Below are 19,574 nucleotides of genomic sequence, written 5' to 3'. Positions count from 1 at the left end.
GAACAATGGCCATTCCTTGGTAAGAGTCTTATTTTCCAAGCCATATATCAAAGTGACTCTTCTGAGGTCACACCATAAGATGGGGTCCACCGGATGGGACCATCTAGCCTGATAACAACATCATCATTGTTATAATTCACACAGACGGTCCACTTTCCCAGCCGTCATCAGATGTCCAGGATTATGCCTTCAATGTGGATTTGACCCAGCTATCCATGAAGAGTAGTTTGGACCCAATTGAAGTTCTTGATCAATGGTTGAATGGTACACTTGTCCAATACATGTCCAAGATCTTCTCCAATAAGAGGGCCACCATGATGAACGACATAGATTGTCCAATGAAGCAATCCAAGCATATCCCAATATGATAAATTATCCAGTAAAAAACAAAAGGATTACACTAGAAAATATAGTCCGCACATGGACATCCCCATCTATAAAAACCCATTATTTACCACATACAACAAGATGACGGAAGAGGTAGGCATGTACTGAGTACAGAAGAAAAAGAAGATTAATCACCTTTTGGCAGCAGAGCAGAAGTCCCATCTTTCTCAGATCCTCTATCGTCTGCCCAAACAACAAAACCCATCTTTTATGAACTAGAACTGTTGAATTTGTACACTCAGGTAAAAGTTGCCCAAGTCGACGGAAGCCTGGTAGAAGACAGACCAGGCATGTTCCGGATGTTGACGTCCTGCGGCACCATGCGGTACTCAACATCAAGTTCCCTGAAGATTGGGATCATCTCCTCAACCAACTGGGCCCTCCTGATCCACCTCTCCCCCATGTCCTGATGATTCATGCGGTGCTGCAACCACACTGCCATCTTCAGCTTGTTCATGTCCTCCACGTCCTTTACCACGATCATCGGGCTTGGGTACCAGTGTTCCGTATTGCGCTCGATGCATCTGCAGCAGAAAAGATCATTCAAGGACTTGCAAACCCACTTTTATTTCTCACTTATTTTCATTCAGCAGACTTGACTTCTAGATTCTTTAGAATGATCCCTTGCTCGTCAATCAAAACTCAGAAAGAAAACTGATTTGATTGTTGAAAGAAAAGTAATGGATTCAAGAATATGAAGAGGTAATTGTATTAGAAATCATAAAAATCTCTACGGTTACCTGACATTCTATCCACACTATTCTTGACCATGGTTAGCAAAAAAAAAAGAAGATGGACAAGCACATGAAAAGATCGGATCTGAAAAACAGCGGAAAATCAGTTCAAAAAATACAAACACCAAAAAACCAGGAGAATAAAAGTTCATGTTTGATGTGATTTTGACTGAGGAGCAAGGGTATTAAAAAACAGTTAAGGATGGTCCCCGTTCCATGATACAGGGTTGTAATGTCCGATTTGTTGGAAAAAAAAAAAAGGCCAGTAAGGAGCCAATATGGATCCGTAACAGACCTATACAAGGCCAATATGTTTTTTCCTTCTTTAAAAAAAAAAAAAAAAAAAAAATTCAACTGTTATGGGGCTGTAAGGCTGACCGTTACAGCCACAGTTACAGTTATTGAATGCATTGCTCAGGGGAGGTTAAAAAAGAAGAAGAAGAAGGCTACATACATACTTAGATATACATCTCGTGCATCTGTTTATATCCATAAGATCATAATATGGAACTTTAATATTAAATACCTTTTAATTCTCGCCTCATAAACAATAAGATCAGAATATACGACTTCAACATAAAATATGTTACAATTTCTATCCTCTTGTAAATGATAATGTGCATAGGTAATTTAAATAATAAGCAGAAATGCAATTATACAAGTTGTTTTTCAGATATATGAAAGTTTAAAACGGGTTTTGCTAACTACACTCTTTACATAGTTGCCTCGTATTATCTTCTTAACTTTCACTGATACGATGTTAGCTTAAAACCTATTTGGCATTCCAGTAAGGAGAACCTTGGAACTCACTGTTGCCTTCAAAGAAATGCTTCTCTTTTGTGAACCATCCAATGATTTTTCTTAAAAACAATTGGCATCATCACCATTTCAACAATTCAACATATGCAGAGAAATTTGCATTCACAATCAGACAATGCGAGCACCTATGATCCATATCAGATCCAACTTCTTTGATTCTTTCCCAATCTGGGGTGCCAGAGCTAGCTAGAATTTAAAAAAGGCTTATACTGACATTTTCATAGTGATCCTGTTGATTTCTTTATTATAGTCTAATGATTTAGAAGCAGCATTTCAAACTTGACAAAGACTGTCACTTGCAGCAGCTCTCAATGGGGTTCAGGTCAGGTACTGGGGTACATGTATCCCAAACCTCCTGCGAGGATTGGGCTCGGTTCCTTTCAGGTCCAAGTACCATACCCGAGACAACTGACCCAAATCAATTGGGTTCGATACCTGCCAGGTTGTAGGATCATAGCGAGTACAATAAATATGGGCCTGCATTTATTGTTCCCCAATCATCAATTTTTTTCCACATATATGCGTGGCCCACCTGATGAGTAGACTTGTCTGAGTTTTAGGCCAGGGCATGTGCATCATGGAGGTCTGGATCACATGAATGTGCAACATTGGCACAGGTCTCTAGTCAACTGAATTACCCTGGCATTTCTCACTCTCAATATCACATAAAGGCAAGTTATTGACTTATTGTCATTAGTAATATCAGCGTCAACAGCCTCTCTCCTTGGGTCGGACTCCATGGCTCAGTGGTAGACAGACTCTGTTTCAATACCGAGGACCAGGGATAGAGTGCCCATGTGGTGTGGGTGGGAGTGTGAGTGTGTGGGGTGTGGGTGGGTGTGTTTAATTTTTATTATTTTTTTTAAAAAAAAAAAAAAAAAACACCCTCTCTCATTCTCAACATTCCTTTAGAGAAAATTAATATCATTAGCAAATTAAGAGACCAGGCACACAAATGTTAAGAGCCAGAAAAAAAGCCCTGCAAATACTACTCGCAGGAGTAGATAGCGCACATAGGATATATGGTCACTAAAATATAATAAGATTTTTTTAAAAAAGGATAAAATAATAAGATATTAATTACATTACTTTATATGTATATGAGGATGCATATATTAACACAGTGTCAACCGTTACCTAACTGGGTACCTGACCTTGCCTAATTTTCAAACAGGTCTAAGCTGGTGAAACTGACCAAACTTCAAAACAGGTACGAAAAATGGATCCAAACCTTTTTAATTTAAATAAGAATGGGTCCACCCCTGGATACATTTACAATCAATGAGACTTGTCTCCTCATGGCAACCATGAATCTAACACATTACAAACTCAAACCACACACAATCAAACATGCACCGTTGCTTTGGAAAACATTTACTCATCCTCAAGTTCCAATGACTCATGGCTTACATTCTTCTCTTTCATGAAGTATCCTGATATCGTTCTCATGGTTCAGGTAAATCTCAAGGCACTGAAGCTAAGGCTCATTTTCAAGTGAAAGCGATGTTGATAAACTGTATATTTCATTGTACAGCACCGAAGTGCATAATATATACTACTCTACTGTGTATTAAAAATTATATATATATGTGTGTGTGTGTGTGTGTGTAATATGCACAATTTTATTAAACATATTGTCATCATAAATACAACTATCAATTAAGCTCCTCCCCAAATTTGATAAATCAAATTTGCTCAAACCCTCTGTGTGTGTTTGTGTTTTTTCTTTCTTTCTTTCTTTTTTGGTGTGTGTGGGGGCGGGGGAAGGTGGTAATAGGCCTACATCTAGTCGAATATGAGTTCCTAGTATAGTGTTAAAAAACGGTTAGGTAACAGTTTTAATGGCTGTTACATAATGGTATCTGTGAGACACGTTACATAATATGGGGCTGTAACGCTCCGTTCTGAAAAAAAAGAAAAATAAAAAAAGAGGCCTATTACAGTATTCTAACGGCCATAAAGGTCATTGTGGGAGGGCCAGATACTAGGCCGATACAGGTCCAATAAATTTTTCTTCCTTTAAAAAAATTTGACCGTTATAGAGCCACAACAACCATTACAGGGCCATAACAGCTGTTACAGCCCATATCATAACGGCCAGCTACATTTTCTTCCTCTAATTTTTTTTTTTTTTTTTACCATTACAGGATCTTAACAGACGTTAATTACCATAGGCCATTGTTACCGTTATACTGCATGTATGCTTAGCAAAGCTCTCATAAAATTTGTTCAAACTTAATTACACTGCACTAAAGAAACCATTTACACTTCTAACTATACTAGAGAGAGAGAGAGAGAGAGAGAGAGAGAGAGAGAGAGAGAGAGAGAGAGAGAGAGAGAGAGAGAAGAAGAAGAAGAAGAAGAAGAAGAAGCACCCTACTAGGCATCAAGTAGTTCGAACTCATGATTGTTCGACTGAATAATTCAAGACATCCTATCGAGGAAAAAATTCTGACACAGCAAGGACTTAAAACATCCTGTTCAGATATTTTGAGAAGATGAAAGGAGAGTGACATAATAAAGCACACAATAGTTCTGAAGAACAATAAAATGAAGTAGAGCTCATTTCATAACTTACTCCTTGATTCTTTCTTTCATGAGAGCTAGCTTTTCTACCGGAGTTGAAACATGAATAGAGAACTCAATTGCATCTCCCATGTCAGGACTTCGATAGAAATTGCTGATTGGTTTGGTGGAGAGCACGCTGTTCGGATATGAGATCTTCTGGTTGTCGTACCTTAGAAAGACTGTTGTTAGGATGTTCATCTCCTCAACTACCATCTGTAATTCACACATGCAAATAGTGGCCTGTAAGTTCCCCCCCCAAAAAAGTTAAATGAATGAGAATTTGTTAAGTTTGTTAGTTTTGTACCTGCACTCCATCCACTTCACAGCGATCACCCACATCAAAGGGGTGCATTGCAAATAAAAAGATGATTGCTTCGAAGACCATCTTGCAGGTGTTTCCAAATATGAAAACTACGAGCAGGAGCTGGGAGCTAATAAAGACCAGAAGATGGGTGGTTGCAATTCCAAGAATAAGAAGCCAGATGACAACTATAATGATGCCCACAACAAAATTGACCATCTGGTGGAGCTTGTTCACTGCTGTTTTAGTGTCGTTCAGTGTCAAAGAGAGAGCTCTCCTTTCTCTGAATGCATTCACCTGCAACCATAATAGAGGGGAGAGATTAATAGAGTTGCCCCAATACAAAATTTAATCTATGCATTCATATCCATCATGGATTGAAGTTTCCATATCGGCTTGATATGATACATGATACAGGGTTTTATTGGCCCAGGGGAGAAAAGGGGCCATATTAGCCCGTCGCAATCAATACGGGGCATATCAGCACCAATATAGGTCCTGTATGGGCTGATACAACTGTAAAAGCCCAAATTTGAATTTTGTTTTCGATTTTTCTTCTTCTTTGTTTTCAACCATATAGGAAGCTAAGAAATTCATTTTAAAGGAGATGTAGGCCTATTTTGGGGATGAAAGCAAAAGATTTGGGCGTCATTCGAAAAATTGAAGCAGAATGTATCATTATGGGAAAAAATAGATAGAATGGGTAAACCAACTCTTTTTTTTTTTTTTTTTTTTTTTTTTTTTCATGTTTACTTCTTTTTGTTGGATTTCAATGTAAGCTGGCCTAATTCACCAATTCATGCTCGATTTCTGTTCAATTAAGGCCCATTTGGTTGACTTTCAAGAAGTCCATCAACAGAAAATATTCGAACTTGGTCAAATATACCATCGAATGCATATACAAAACACAAAAGTTCAAAAAAAAAAAAAAAAAAAAGAAAAAAAAAGAAAAAAAAGAAAAAAAAAGAAAGAAAGGCAAAAAAAAAAAAGAACGATTAGATTCTTGAATATTTTATTTTCTTTTACTTATTTTCCATTAATGTTTTTCTCAAAAATAAAAATAAAAAAAATCAACCAATATGTTCTGATACTAATACACAACACCCATATCGTATCATTTTTTGGATGGGCAGATATGCCCAGCAATACCAATATTCAGAACCATGGTGTCCATACTAATGCTCAAAACTCAGCTTCCAAGTGCCACTTGCTAATTTACAACTAATTCAGTTTCTCAGCCTAAAACAAACAAGTTGTACAGTGACTAGTCATGACTCGGTTGATTCTCCAGCAGGACCAAGACGATTCAACAATTTTATTCAGTTGTCTATGCTCATCTAACACAGTTCATTAAAATCAAGAATTGAGGAGAGGAAGAAACAAAATTCATTACCACCCAGTTCCTGAGAGCAGTTTTGCTAACACTCTTGCTTTCGCTTGCTCCTTCAAAGAGACCCATAGTCTTCTGAGCTTCATCTTCACTCATGAAACGCATCAGATCATCCAGGCAGATACACCTGTAAATTTCATGAGCAACCATGCCATCAACATTACAAAAGAAATTATGCAACACCATGATCAGCCTGACAGTTTGTGCGGTATGCTCATATTCTATTTTTAGCAAGATGGGCAGATACTTCAGCAACCCAAGCCTTTGATTGAATAAAAGAAGAAGAAGTAGATGGGAACATCTCTTTGGAAATTTTTGTTTGACTGTGAATTGCTGTATTTTTTATCTTAACCACCTATAGCTTTACTGGACATGTGTTGAAGGGTTGTGATTTTTCCATTGGGAGATTTTTTGGTTATAGGCCATCCAAATTGGGTCAATCATATCAATGTTTTGGATCACTGAGCCATGGGGCCCTACTTATTCAAAAGAAAATGATGAAATTGTACTTAGATCCAGGCATAGCTATGTTAGTGAAGATCTTCTTTGCTGCAGCTTTGGCCTCATGCTCACTCCGAATCTGCATCGTTGACTCACCCTCCTGTTTCGAATGAGAATCCAGTATCCGCTCGTCCAAGGTGGACAAATCTCTGTGCCTGACTATATTGATCAGTCTCTTCATGTTCCAAGCTGAGATATTCTTCCGGTTGAGTTTGTGTAGATGGTCTATTGTAATGCCCTCATCCTCAGGCATAGAAATTGCCCTGGAAACCTTGATATTCCCAATGCGTGGGCTCCGTTGGAGCCTGCCACTCCCAATCACCCTCCCACTCGTACTCGGCATTGCTGCATCTTTGAGGTCAGAGGGCATCCTAGCACCAGCATTCTGAAGTTTCTGCACCTGAGCCATAAGCCTCTGTTCTTCTTCAATGATACGTTGGTTTTCAATTAGAGGTGGACCTGAGAGCGTCTCAATCACATACTGGTTAAACAGCGAGTCCTGAATCCGATCAAAATACGTGCTCACATGGAAAGAGGAAGCCATGACCTTAAGGAGAAGAGTCTTTACGAGCCAAATCAATGTTCCCACCAAGAGACAGACCAGGATCTTGGTCACATAAGGCAACACATTGTTTTTTGTCTCCTGCTCAACTTTCTTGTCAAAAATGTAATGCCAAGTAATCAAAACCAGACCTAACCACAGGCAGTTTTGAACCCCCTTCTGCAAGCCGTAGACAAAATACAAGACCCTTTTCCGTAGAAGGAAATTCTTCTCGATGAAGAATACAATGAGCCGAATTACCCAACCAGACACCAACCGCCCGCATATCAGAGTCAAAACCATGACTACCCATTTCCAAAGGTGCAAATCCCATACTGTCTGTCTTATTAAAAAGGGGACTGAAAAGCTGCAAATTAGTGCAGCCAAGATGATGATGAGACTGAGCCATTGGAGAACCGTAACTGTGTCAAGCTTTTCTTGCTTGAATTTGTCGGGGAGGTCTTCATTGAGGAAAGGGTCGTCATCGTCCTCATCCACCTTCCCCATCATCGCCGATCTCAACTGCCGTGGCGCCATCCCTGATTTCTTCCCCTCATCTCCAAGCATAGGCAGGTCCATCAATCTTGACTTCGTCTTGCTTTGCAACAGGCTTGAGCTGCGATGGAAAGAAGAATTAGAAGTGCATCTCAGAACCTCTCCTGATTTCAATGAAATCTCATTCCGCTTATCGTCGCCATCCAGAGAGCTCACATGCCGCTGCCGGACAGGTTCCGGAGCAATCTGGTTACGTTGTGTTGACTTTGATGGATCTTGGAATGAGACCTTGAGTTCTTTTGGCGACATGGACAGCTGCTGGATCCAATCCTCATTTACGGGCAGGAGGTGTTGATCTTGCTGCAGCTCATCCATCTCCAGATCCATGTCCAAAGACATATCCCCCGACACCTTCTGTTTTTGCAAGAACTGCCCAATGAGCTTCGATGGGGGATCTTCGGTTGGGGGTCGCTGCTGGAATTCGAAGCCACCATCACCATTCCCCTGCTGCTGCAACGCACTTCCATCTGTCTTACCCTCTTTCCAAAATTCATAGTTTGATCCCCTCCATACCTGGCTTTTGTTGTCAACACCAAGCTCGAGATCTCTGTTATTTCCAATGCTGTAATTAATCTTCACCACCACATCTCTATGATCAGCCAAATTCGCCATATCATCTACATTACTGAGGATGGGCAGCTGTTCTTGGCCATCACCTAACACTCTAGCCATGTTCTTGTAAGCTCCGTGAGTTTTGAAAGATTTCCTCAGAGAATCCATGCATGAGAAGTACTTCTTTCATGCACTAGATGTGGATAAAATTGGAGAAAGCAACATGCCCGGATGCTAATCTTTTAACTGTTCTTCTTTAGTTTGCAGATACCTACCAAAATGCAGACATTAAAAGAATTTAGAGAAGCATAGTATTTATGGCCAAAAATGCCTTTCATGCATGAGAAATGGGTGCCAATGGATTGGAATCCTCTACAATGCCTGTTTTACACAAATCCTCTATCATGCCTGTTTTATACAAATCCTCTACCTGTTTTACACGGCATGTAAAACACCACAGCTCTTTGGGCCCACCATGTTGTATATGTGAAATTTGCATCCACTATACATGCAAAGCAAAAGATCAGCATGATATATATATATATATATATATATATATATATATATATATATATATATATATATATATATATCAGATGGGCCACACCAACGGCCACAATTACATCAATATGAGCCGCATCTCATGGGCCTTATAAATGCCTGATTTTTTGTATCTTCACTTCATCCTGGTGATTCCAACCCCGCTGAATGGGTTTGATGTGAGACACCCACCATTGTGGCCCACTCCAGTTATGAATCTGGCTGATTTTTGGCCCCGTGGCATAATATCTAGAGTGTACTCAGGATTTAACATATACAACATGGTGTACCCCAAAGATCTCTAGTGTTTTATGCAGTGTTTATGCGGTGTTTCAGAGGATTCCAGTCCAGTGATAATGCAGAAGAATAACCACCCAGATGCTATTTTGATAGGGGCTTCTGTTTTTCTACTCTATACGACGGACACTCATTAACATGATTCCATGAAAAGAGCTTAAAACAAAGGCGAAAAAACATGCAGAAACAGAGTATCCATTGCTTAGAACGTTCTCTCATGCAACAGATATAGAAGTAAATGGAAGAAGATGGGCTTCAGTTTCTTTAGCTGTTTAATATATTTGATAGATACAAGTCTACATGGAAGCTTTGAATGACCTCAATCAAAGAAAGAAACCACGAAGAAACAGAGAAATCAACGGCTAAGAACCTTCGTTCACTCATCGGAGATGGGTAAAGATGTAGGAGATGAAACACCCAGATGCTATTTTGATCTGGGCTCTGGTTTTTCTACTGTCCTTATATATCTCACAGATTATCAGCTAAAACAGAGGAGGAAAAAGAAAAAAACACGCGGAAATAGAGAAATCAACAGCAAAAAGCTTCCTGTAATGCATGAAAGATGAACTAAAGAAATTTAGCATGTGGGGTTCTGCTTTTTTCCACATTTAGCAGACACTCATCTACCAAATCACCATTAAAAGAGCTTGAACAAGCGGGAGAAAAAATACCCGTCTGAGAATTCTAATATGGGTTTCCAGTTCTTAAGCTATTCTCACATATTTATCAGACACCCATCAATATCAACGCCATTAAAAGAGCTTCAGCTGAGGGAAGGAAGAGAAAAGGACAACATTGATAGAAAAATCTAAGGAGAAAGGATACCAGATAATGGGGTTTTGACGTTAGCTTAAGAAAATGGCCCGAGATAACATATGGCAGACAAAAACAAGGAAAACAATTAACGTGTCCTAACCATAAATAGAGACAGATACGGAGAGAGATGTATACAGCGGCTGGTCCGCATGGCTAGCTTTTTAGGAAAGGGATCATGAGTTGCATAAGATAAGTTACTAACTTATCTTAGTTTTTACTTAATGTTGGGTAAACAACCAACTTATCAGCTTACTAACTTAATCCTCTTTTTTCGTCTCTCCTGTCCCTCTCTTTGCAACTTATGAAAATTAGAAATTTTTTTGGGGACCACAGAAGCACATGGAGATGAATCTAGAAGAATAATCCAATCGCACAAACTAAGCACTAAGAGAACACAACGATTTTAAGGTAGAAAAATCCTGCAGGAAAAAAACCATGGCACAAAGCGACAAAAAAACACTATGAAAGCAAAAATTACAAAGAGAAAAAGCTTACCTAATTCAAATAGCCTTAAATCTCACCATTGCTACACCATTTGAGCCCTTGGATGAATTTGAAAACCCCTATAAATCTTTCTTAATCCCATTTACACTCGTATATATAGCCTTGGGAAGAATCCCAAATGGAAAAGGAAACATAAAACTTGATTAAAGACATCTAATATCCACCATGTCTTCAATCATCAAACATGTATCTTCTTGTCCTCTTCTCTTATCTCTGTCTTGCATCATAGCTTCATTAACGCTTCTTGTGCACACTCTGCCTTCCTTTTACGCCATCGCCAAGCTCAGAGAAGTCGCACAAAACTTGAACTTCTCTGCAGGAACCACCTTAGTGAGCATGTCCGTTGGATTCACGTTGGTGTGAATCTTCTCTAAAATAATGCCTCATTTTTCAAGCACCTGTCGGATAAAATGGTAACAAACATCAATGTGTTTAGTACGAGAGTGATAAACAAAGTTTTTAGCCAAATTAATAGCTCTCACTGCCACAATTAACTGGCACGACCTCCTGCTGAAGCCCCAACTGATTTATCACACCTCTCAACCAAATACTTTCTTTAAACGCCTTCGTCACTGTCATGTACTCTACTTTGATCGTGGAAAGAGCCACCACGGACTAAAGTTTCGACATCCAACTAATCGTCACCCGCTAGTATAAATGAGTAACCTCAAGTCAACTTTTTGGAATCCACACTGCCTTTATAATCTGAATCCACATACCCTACTAATTTTGCCTCCCGTCTTCTCAAAAGTTAAGACGTAATCTTTTGTACCTCAAATATATCGAAGTAGCCATTTCACTGCTTCCCAATGTTACTTACCAAGGTTTGACATGTATCTGCTCATGACACTGATTTTCTGTGAAATATTTGGTCTCGTATAAATAATTGCATACATCAAACTGCCCACAACATTCGAATAAAGTACAAGAGACATATCATATTTTTTTTCATTTGATTTATGACATTGTTCTGAGGAAAGCTTGAAGTGAGCCGCGTGGAAAACACTCATCGACTTTGCCTTGTCCATGCCATACTTGATTAATATATTCTCAAGGTATTCTGCCTATGGTAACAAAAGCATGCTCCTCTTCTCATCTCTGTGAATATTTATGCAGAGAACCCTCTTTACAGCTCCCAGTTCTTTCATCTACAATGTCCCGGATAACTGAGTCTTCAGTACATCAATATCAGACATGTCATGATTAGCGATCAACATATTATCAATATACAATACCAGGATGATGAACTTGTCATCACCCAGTGTCTTGTAATAGATACAATGATCATATTCACTCCTAGAAAATTTCTGACTCAACATGAAAGAGTTAAATTTTTTATACCACTGCCTAGGTGACTGTTTCAGGCTGTATAACAACCTCATTAACCTGCACATATTGTTCTCTGCTTCCTTAACTTCGTAGTCTTTTGGTCGCTTCATGTATATTTGCTCTTCCAATTCCCCATGTAGGAATGCAATTTTCACGTCCATTTGTTCCAGCTTGAGAACGTGTTGGGCAACCAATGCCAATATGAATATGATAGACACTTTCTTTATAACCGGCGCGAATATCTCTATGAAGTCAATACCTTCTCTTTGAGCGTAACCCTTCGCCACTAACCTTGGTTTGTATCTATCCTATTTCTTCTTAAAGATCCACTTGCATCCAATCGTTTTTCGACCAATTGGAAGCTCCACCAGCTCCCATGTGTTGTTCTTATACAAAGAGTCCATCTCATCGTTTATTACTGTCTTCCACTTTTCTACATCAGATTCATCAAGAGCCTCCTGAATAGTTGATGGGTCCCCCTCATCTGTAATGAGGGTATATGCGATATTAGAGTTGTCCCTGTATCTTGCTGGTAGCATGCTATCTCACGATGGATTTCTCCTAGGTGGCTGCTCCACCTCTTCCTGTACCTCTGTCTGCGCATCCGTCTTAGCCTGAGTATCACCGGTGTCAATCTGAACATCTATGACTAACCTTTTCGGTTCTTGTTGCTCCTTTTAATTATTCTTGCGGAATAGAGAGCCTTCGTCGAATTTGATTTTCTATATGACTCAGTCATACAACATGTATCCCTTCACACCATCACCATAGCCCACAAAGATATACTTTTTGGCTTTATAATCTAGCTTATCTCTCTCAACTGACGATACATGAGAGTAAGCTTCACAACAAAAAATACGTAAATTTGAGTAGTTCACTTTTTGGTCACTTCATACTTCCTCTGAAATTTTACATTCTATAGCTATAGAAGGAGACTGGTTCATTAAATAGCAGGCCGTATTAACGGCCTTAGTACATAGGCCCTTGCCCAACTCAACATTATTAATTATGCATTGGGCTCTCTCTGAGAGAGTCTGATTCATCCGCTTAGCCACACAATTTTTTTCAGGTGTATGACGCACTGTGTTGTGCCCAATAATCTATTCATTCTTACAAAATTGATTAAATTCACCTGAAGTAAACTCAGCACTATTATCTGTCCTTAATACATTTACCTTTCGCCTTGACTGTTTTTCCATCATGAGCTTTTATTATTTGTTATTGGTGAGAGCCTCAGATTTATGTTTCATGAAATAAATCCAAACTTTCCAGGAGTGGTCATCAATGAATGTGACAAACCATGATGACCCTCCAGCAAAAGCCACCGGTGATGGCTCCCATACATAAGAATGCACATAGTCAAGCTTAACCTTACATACATGTTTTCCAGATTTAAAAGATAACATAGATTATTTACCATATATACAAAGTTCGCATATATTTAAATTAAGACTTTTAAATTTAGGAATTAAACAACGATTAGAAAGTACCTTCATGCCCTCTTCGATCATGTGGCCCAAACGTGCATGCGACATACATGCAAACGTGGAATCTACTACAGCTGTTGTAGCTCCACCTATTGGAGTGCTCTCGTTCAGCCTGTAAAGATTTTCGTGCCTCTGTGCTCTCATGATTACAAGCGCCCTTTTTGAAACCTTAAGGACCCCATTAAAACTAGCAAACTTGTACCCTATTGCTTCGAGTGCACTGAGATAAATTAAATTTTTCTTCATATCAGGAACGTGCCTCACCTCAGTCAAGGTACACTCCATTCCATCAAGCATCTTGATACGGACAGTACCAATAGCCATAACGTTACAGCCATTGTCACTACTCATAAATACATGTCTACCATCGCACTCCCTGTAACTGGCGAGCTAACTCTGATGAGGAGTCATGTGATATGAAGCTCCTGTGTCAAGAATCTACTCATCTCTACGATCATCGTATAAGTGTCCGATCATAGACATGACAACACAACACATCCATTTGTCTCTTCATCAGACATGGTAGTATTGGCCTCCTTGGAAGAAGACTTTGTATTCTCTTTCTTTGCTTTAGGATTTGTACAATATTTTTTTATGTGTCATGACATCCCACAATTCTAGCACTTTAACTTTCCCTTGCCCTTAGATTTGGATCTTAATCTAGATGATCTTGTGTCTCGCTCAGAATTTCAACCTCTTATAAACAATCATCGGTAGAGGCCCCCATCTTACCGTTCTTCTTTCTCATTGCCTTTCCCTGAAGGGCTGAGATAACGGTATCAACACTAAGGGTCGTGTTACTGGTGCACAAGGTGTCTTTAAAAGACTCATACGAAGCAGAGAGAGAACTCAACAAGATACATGCCCGATCTTCTTCATCGATCGTTACCTCCACATTCAACAATTTGCATATTATCTTTTTAAAATTGCTAATGTGGGCTTCAACATCTCCTCCCTCTACCATCTTGAAGTTGAACAACTGCAACTTCAAATGTAGGCAATTTTCAAGGGACTTCTTAGCATAGATGTCCTTTAACTTCGCCCACAAACTTGCTATGATTTTCTCCCTCAAGACATTATAGAGAACCTCATTCGTTAAACACAATTGGATTGAGGATTTCGCTTTCTTATACAGTTTCTTCCATTCATCGTCATCCATAGATTCGAGTCGCTTCTCAAGGACCTCATCCAATCCTTGCTGAATCAACAGTCTAGTCATCTTGATCTTCCATAATTTAAAATTATTTTCCCGGAGTATTTCTCAACATCAAACTTAGGATTAACAGCCATTGATACTGACTTTCAGATTCAAACCTACACCCCAATAATACCTCCGATAATACTTGTTAAGGGATCGTGAAAACACACATAGATGAATCTAGGAGAGTAATCTAATCGCACAAAACTAAGCACTAAAAGAACACAACGACTTTAACATAGAAAAACCCTTATGGGAAAAAAGCATAGCATAAAGCGACAGATGAATGTAAAAATTACAAAGAGAAAGAGCTTAACCGATTCGAACAACCATGAATATCACCCTTACTACACCCTTTGAGCCCCTTCGATGAATTTGAAAACCCCTAGGAATATTTCCTAATCCTGTTTACACCCATATATATAGCCTTGAGAAGAATCCCAAACGGAAAAGGAAATTGGGAAGAATCCCAAACGGAAAAAGGAAACATAAAACTTGATTAAAAACATCTAATACAACAATAACTAATCATAAATCAAACTTACTTATCTGAAATCAGTTACTCATTTACTGCTATATAAGTAGAAAAAGTAACTTATTTAGTGGTATCCAAACAGGCCCTTAATATTGCAGGGACGACGTGTAAATTTAGCATTAGCCTTCTATGTAATTACTTTATTGTCACTATTGCTTCTTCTTTTTTGGGTTTTGATATGATGTAGTCCCTATTGGATTGGGTTTCGGTGGTGATGCAATAAATGTTGATGCTGCTTGCTGCTTTGTGTGCCTCACTGTGATGTATGTGTTTTATCCATGTTGTCCTTCCATATCTTAGTGGCAAGTGCTTTGTTGGCGATGATTGGTTGATTAAAGGGTTGATAGCAACGGCCGGGGCACTATACATATCCTCACCTGTCTCCCTGTAGCTGAGTGAAACTGCCGATAACATAGCTGGGTATACCAATTCTGACGAGCAAGTCAATCCTTAAACACTAAGGGGGAAATGTCAGGAGGGGGAGATTGTGTTTGGGTCATTGACACTCGTAGTATTTCATTGCAATATGGTGCTCACTTTACCCTCTAGTTTTTAAGTCAAGCCAGCCCAACAAAGTGGGATGCTGGACATTGTAGAAGAGCTCGGTCCTCCTATGGTAATACAACATGCCTCCTTCACACTAGAAAATACAACCAGAAGATCGCTAGGAATAACCAAACCGTTGTAAATAAATACCATCACAGTTGAATCAGGGGTAACATCTAAAAGAGTGGTCATCGAAAGGCCCGCTTACGACATGACTCAACATCTCAAGCTGTTATATATATTGACCTATCTTGAAGGCTGCCCGATCACTACTATTCTAGTCGACAATGGAGCTATTATTAATCTTCTCCCATTGAGGATGATGCCAAAGCTGGGAAAAACTATGGCTGATTTGATTCCATTAGAAGTTACGGTAAGAAACTTCGCTGGACATATCACTAACACACACAATGTCCTACCGATTGACTTGACCATGGGAACAAAAAGGTATTAGCTCCGTTCTTCATGGTCGATACCTCATCTAGTTATAATACTTTACTCGGAAGGGATTAGATTCATTTATTCACATGCATTCCATCATCCCTGCATCAATTCATTATCTTTTGGAATCAAGACAAGGTTGAGCTGGTCATGGCCAATGGTAAGCTATTTTTTGCTATGTCGAGTGCAAATGAAGCCTACTGTTATGGGGACCAAGTAGGGCCAATTCGATTCACCGAAAGAAACAAGAAAGGTCACCCAATTGGGATATCAGTCAAGAAGAACCCAGATAGTAATGCGCAGGACATCAATTTGTCCGTTCAATGACCAGTTGAAGAATATTATACCTTTTCGACCGGTTCCGCACTGCACCATCGAAGAAATTCCATGATTAATATGACCAAAGATTAGGAGCGGATGGGTGACTTGATGACTAGAATAAAGCAGCTTAAAGAAATCCTAAAAGATGTTCATGACCTTTGCCTTGTAAATTTGGCCGACATAGGTATAACATCTGATAAAGATGGGGCAAACATGGAGGTGAGAGAAGCACTTGATAAGTCAGAAGATTCCTAAGTGTAGGTCCAAGATCCCTTAGTTGAGGTGAATCTAGTGACCAAGATGGACCCTAAGACCACCTTTGTCAGTGGATTGCTTAAGACACAAGAGAGGGATGAGCTTATTAGTCTGCTCAGGGAGTTTCTTGACTTTTTTTCATGGGACTATCATGAAATGGCCGGATTGGATCGAGGGCTAGTTGAGCATAGGTTGTCAATAAAAAAGGGGTATCGACCAAATAAGAAACCACTTAGACATGTGATTGCGGAAGTAACTCTGAACATAAACAAAGAGATCGAGCACCTGTTGAAGGCTGGTTTCATCAGGACCATCAAGTATGCCGAACAGATCTCTAACGTGGTTCCAATTATAAAAAAGAATGGTAAGTTGCAGGTTTGTATCGATTTTAGAAATCTCAATCTGGCAACACCAAAAAATGAATATTTGATGCTGGTGGCCGATTAATTGATCGATAGAGCAGCTAGGCATAAGATAGTGTCATTTATGGATGGTCATTCGGGATATAATCAAATATACATCGCACTAGATGATGTGCCAAAGACAACATTCAGATGCCCTGGGCCTTTGGGAAGGAGCCACATACCAAAGAGAGATTAATGTGATATTCAATGATATGATTGGATAGTTCATGAAGGTTTATATTGATGATGTGGTGGTCAAATCATCTGATGTGGGGGATCATTTCGTTCACCTACGCAAGTTGTTTGAACGAACGAGACTCCATAAGTTGAAAATGAACCCCCTTAAATGCGGCTTTGGGATATCAACCGAGAATTTTCTTGATTTCCTAGTACATCCACGAAGAATTGAAGTAGACCAGAATAAGGCTAGGGTGATTATAAATGCCCAACCACCAAGGAACAAATAAAAAATGCATTATTTTTTCGGTCAAGTTAATTTTATGTGAAGGTTCATATCTAATTGTGCAGGAAAGACTAATGTATTTTCTCCTTTGATAAAATTAAAGCAGGGGATCAAATTCAAATGGGAGGCCGAGCATCAATAGGATTTTGAAGGGATTAAGGAATATTTGATGAAGCCGCCAATTTTAATGCTGCCAGTCAAGGGTCGATCGTTCAAGTTGTATGTTGCAAAACAGAAAAATTGGTCAAAGCCCTCCTAGCTCAAGACGATGACAATTGGAAAGAGCGTGAAGTCTACTATCTGAGTCAAACTCTCCTTAATGCCGAAAGACATTATTCAATAATAAAGAAGTTACACTTATCTTTGTACTTTACGGCTTACAAATTAAGACATTGTTTATTGGCCGAAAGAGTTAATGTAATAACCTTGACAAATTTGGTAAAATATGTGTTAAATTGACCATTTTTAAATACCCAATTTGGTAAATGGGTTATTTCTTTGTCTGAATTCGATCTTTGTTATTTTTTCCAAGAGTCAGTAAAGGGTCAGGCTATAGCTAACTTTTTGGCCGATCATTCGTCTGACTTGGAAGGATAGATTTCTATAAATTTTAGACTTGTATTATGCGTACTTGACCCCTTAAAAATTAGTTTTTGATGATTCAAAGACCCATAAAGCCTTATGGGTTGGGATTTTATTGATTGCACTAAATGGAAATGGGCAAGAATTCGCATTTCAATTAGAATTCAAGTGCATGAATAATCAGGCAAAGTATGAGGCCATGATCATTGGCCTAGAATTACTGGCCGACTTGGGTGCTCGAAGGGTGATGATTATGAGAAATTCATAACTAGTGATAAATCAATTGGCGGGCTTATTCAAATGTACTAGTCCAACATTATTGCCATATTTTGCCTTGGCTTCCCAAATGATGAAATGGCATAATTGGCCACAGGGTTGGACATTTTCAAGGAATCGGCCACGAGAATGGTCATTGTGCAGAAATGATCATTACCTTAATTTTTTCAAAAGAGATGCAGTTATGGAAGTCTATAAGGTAGAAGTAAAATGGGACAATTAGAGAGATCCTCCCATGGGTTATCTCTAGAGCCCGCGGACCAAGGCTAGTAGAGATTTAAGGAAATCAGCCATCAATTGTGCTATGATCAATAGCGAATTGTACCAGAAAAGGGCCAATGGTGTATTGTTAAGATGTTTAGCCAATGAAGAAGTTATGTTAGCAATAGGTGAAGTTCACGAAGGGCAATGTGGAGCTCACCAGGTTGGGAGGAAAATGAGGCTCACTCTTAGGTGTTACAAATATTTTTGGCCGACAATGATGGCCAATGGTATCCGATATGCAAAAGGATGTGAAGCATGTCAAAGAAATAGATCGATTCAACATGTGCCTACATCTGAGATGCATTCGATCATCAAGCCATGACTTTTTTTGGGGGATGGGTGATCAAACTAATAGGTCAAATTCATCCACCTTTTATGCGCATGGATTCCTTTATCATTATGGCTACTGACTACTTCACCAAATGGGTGAAAGTTAGACGCATGAAGGGAGTCAGCCATAGGGAGATCATCGAGTTCATTGAGACTCATATCATCCAAAGGTTCAAAATTTCAGAATTGATCATTATGGACTGAGGTGTGGCTTTTTTTGCCAAAGAGGTCAAAGTCATGGTCGATAAGTATAAAATCAAGATCCTACATTCAACACCATATTACGCACAGGAAAATGGTTAGGTCGAGGCCATTAATAAGGTGATAAACAATATCCTAAGGAAGATGATTGAGCAAAACTCCCATGAATGATATAACAAATTGTCTGAGGCACTCTAGGCATATAAAAACTCACCCCGTATGAATACCGGGATGAGTCCATTTGTACTGACATACGAACATGATGTAGTAGTGCCTCTAGAGATTACAGTGCCATCATTAAGAGTTGCCCATCAAGTCAGCTAAATCCTCTTGAGTTCACTGAAGCAATGTTGGTCGAGTTTGAGAAGTTGGATGAAACTCAAATGAGGGCTCTGGATTCCATTATTGCTAATAGATATGATGTCGCCCATGCGTAC

At 39.2% G+C, this 19,574-nt stretch overlaps 1 protein-coding gene across 3 annotated transcripts; it reads right to left on the bottom strand.

The window, feature by feature from the left end:
- Positions 1–339: 339 nt before the first annotated feature.
- Positions 340–10,160, bottom strand: LOC131243225 (mechanosensitive ion channel protein 6-like). 3 transcript variants are annotated; one of them, XM_058242417.1, is made up of 6 exons: positions 10,011–10,160; positions 6,709–8,619; positions 6,203–6,326; positions 4,813–5,106; positions 4,519–4,721; positions 340–911 (listed from the first exon to the last, which is right to left on the bottom strand). In XM_058242417.1, the coding sequence occupies exons 2-6, from the start codon at positions 8,514–8,516 to the stop codon at positions 626–628; spliced, it is 2,715 nt and encodes a 904-aa protein (XP_058098400.1). In that variant the 5' UTR covers positions 8,517–8,619; positions 10,011–10,160; the 3' UTR covers positions 340–625. The 3 variants fall into 3 exon arrangements, with proteins under 3 accessions (XP_058098400.1, XP_058098401.1, XP_058098402.1); XM_058242418.1 differs by lacking the exon at positions 10,011–10,160 and adding an exon at positions 9,857–9,999; XM_058242419.1 differs by lacking the exon at positions 10,011–10,160 and adding an exon at positions 9,905–9,944.
- Between the last annotated feature and the right edge of the window lie 9,414 nt (positions 10,161–19,574).

Source organism: Magnolia sinica, chromosome 4, assembly GCF_029962835.1.
Source record: "Magnolia sinica isolate HGM2019 chromosome 4, MsV1, whole genome shotgun sequence".
Lineage (NCBI taxonomy): Eukaryota > Viridiplantae > Streptophyta > Magnoliopsida > Magnoliales > Magnoliaceae > Magnolia > Magnolia sinica.
This window is presented reverse-complemented; position numbering and strand designations above follow the sequence as displayed.

Coding starts and splice junctions, on each gene's coding strand:
- LOC131243225 (XM_058242417.1), bottom strand. CDS start 8,516: ATGGATTCTCTGAGGAAATCTTTCAAAACTCACGGAGCTTACAAGAAC. Junction 5,107..6,202: donor CTGCTCTCAGGAACTGGGTG/GTAATGAATTTT, acceptor TTATGGTTGCAG/GTGAATGCATTCAGAGAAAG. Junction 912..4,518: donor ATGAAAGAAAGAATCAAGGA/GTAAGTTATGAA, acceptor TTTCTGCTGCAG/ATGCATCGAGCGCAATACGG.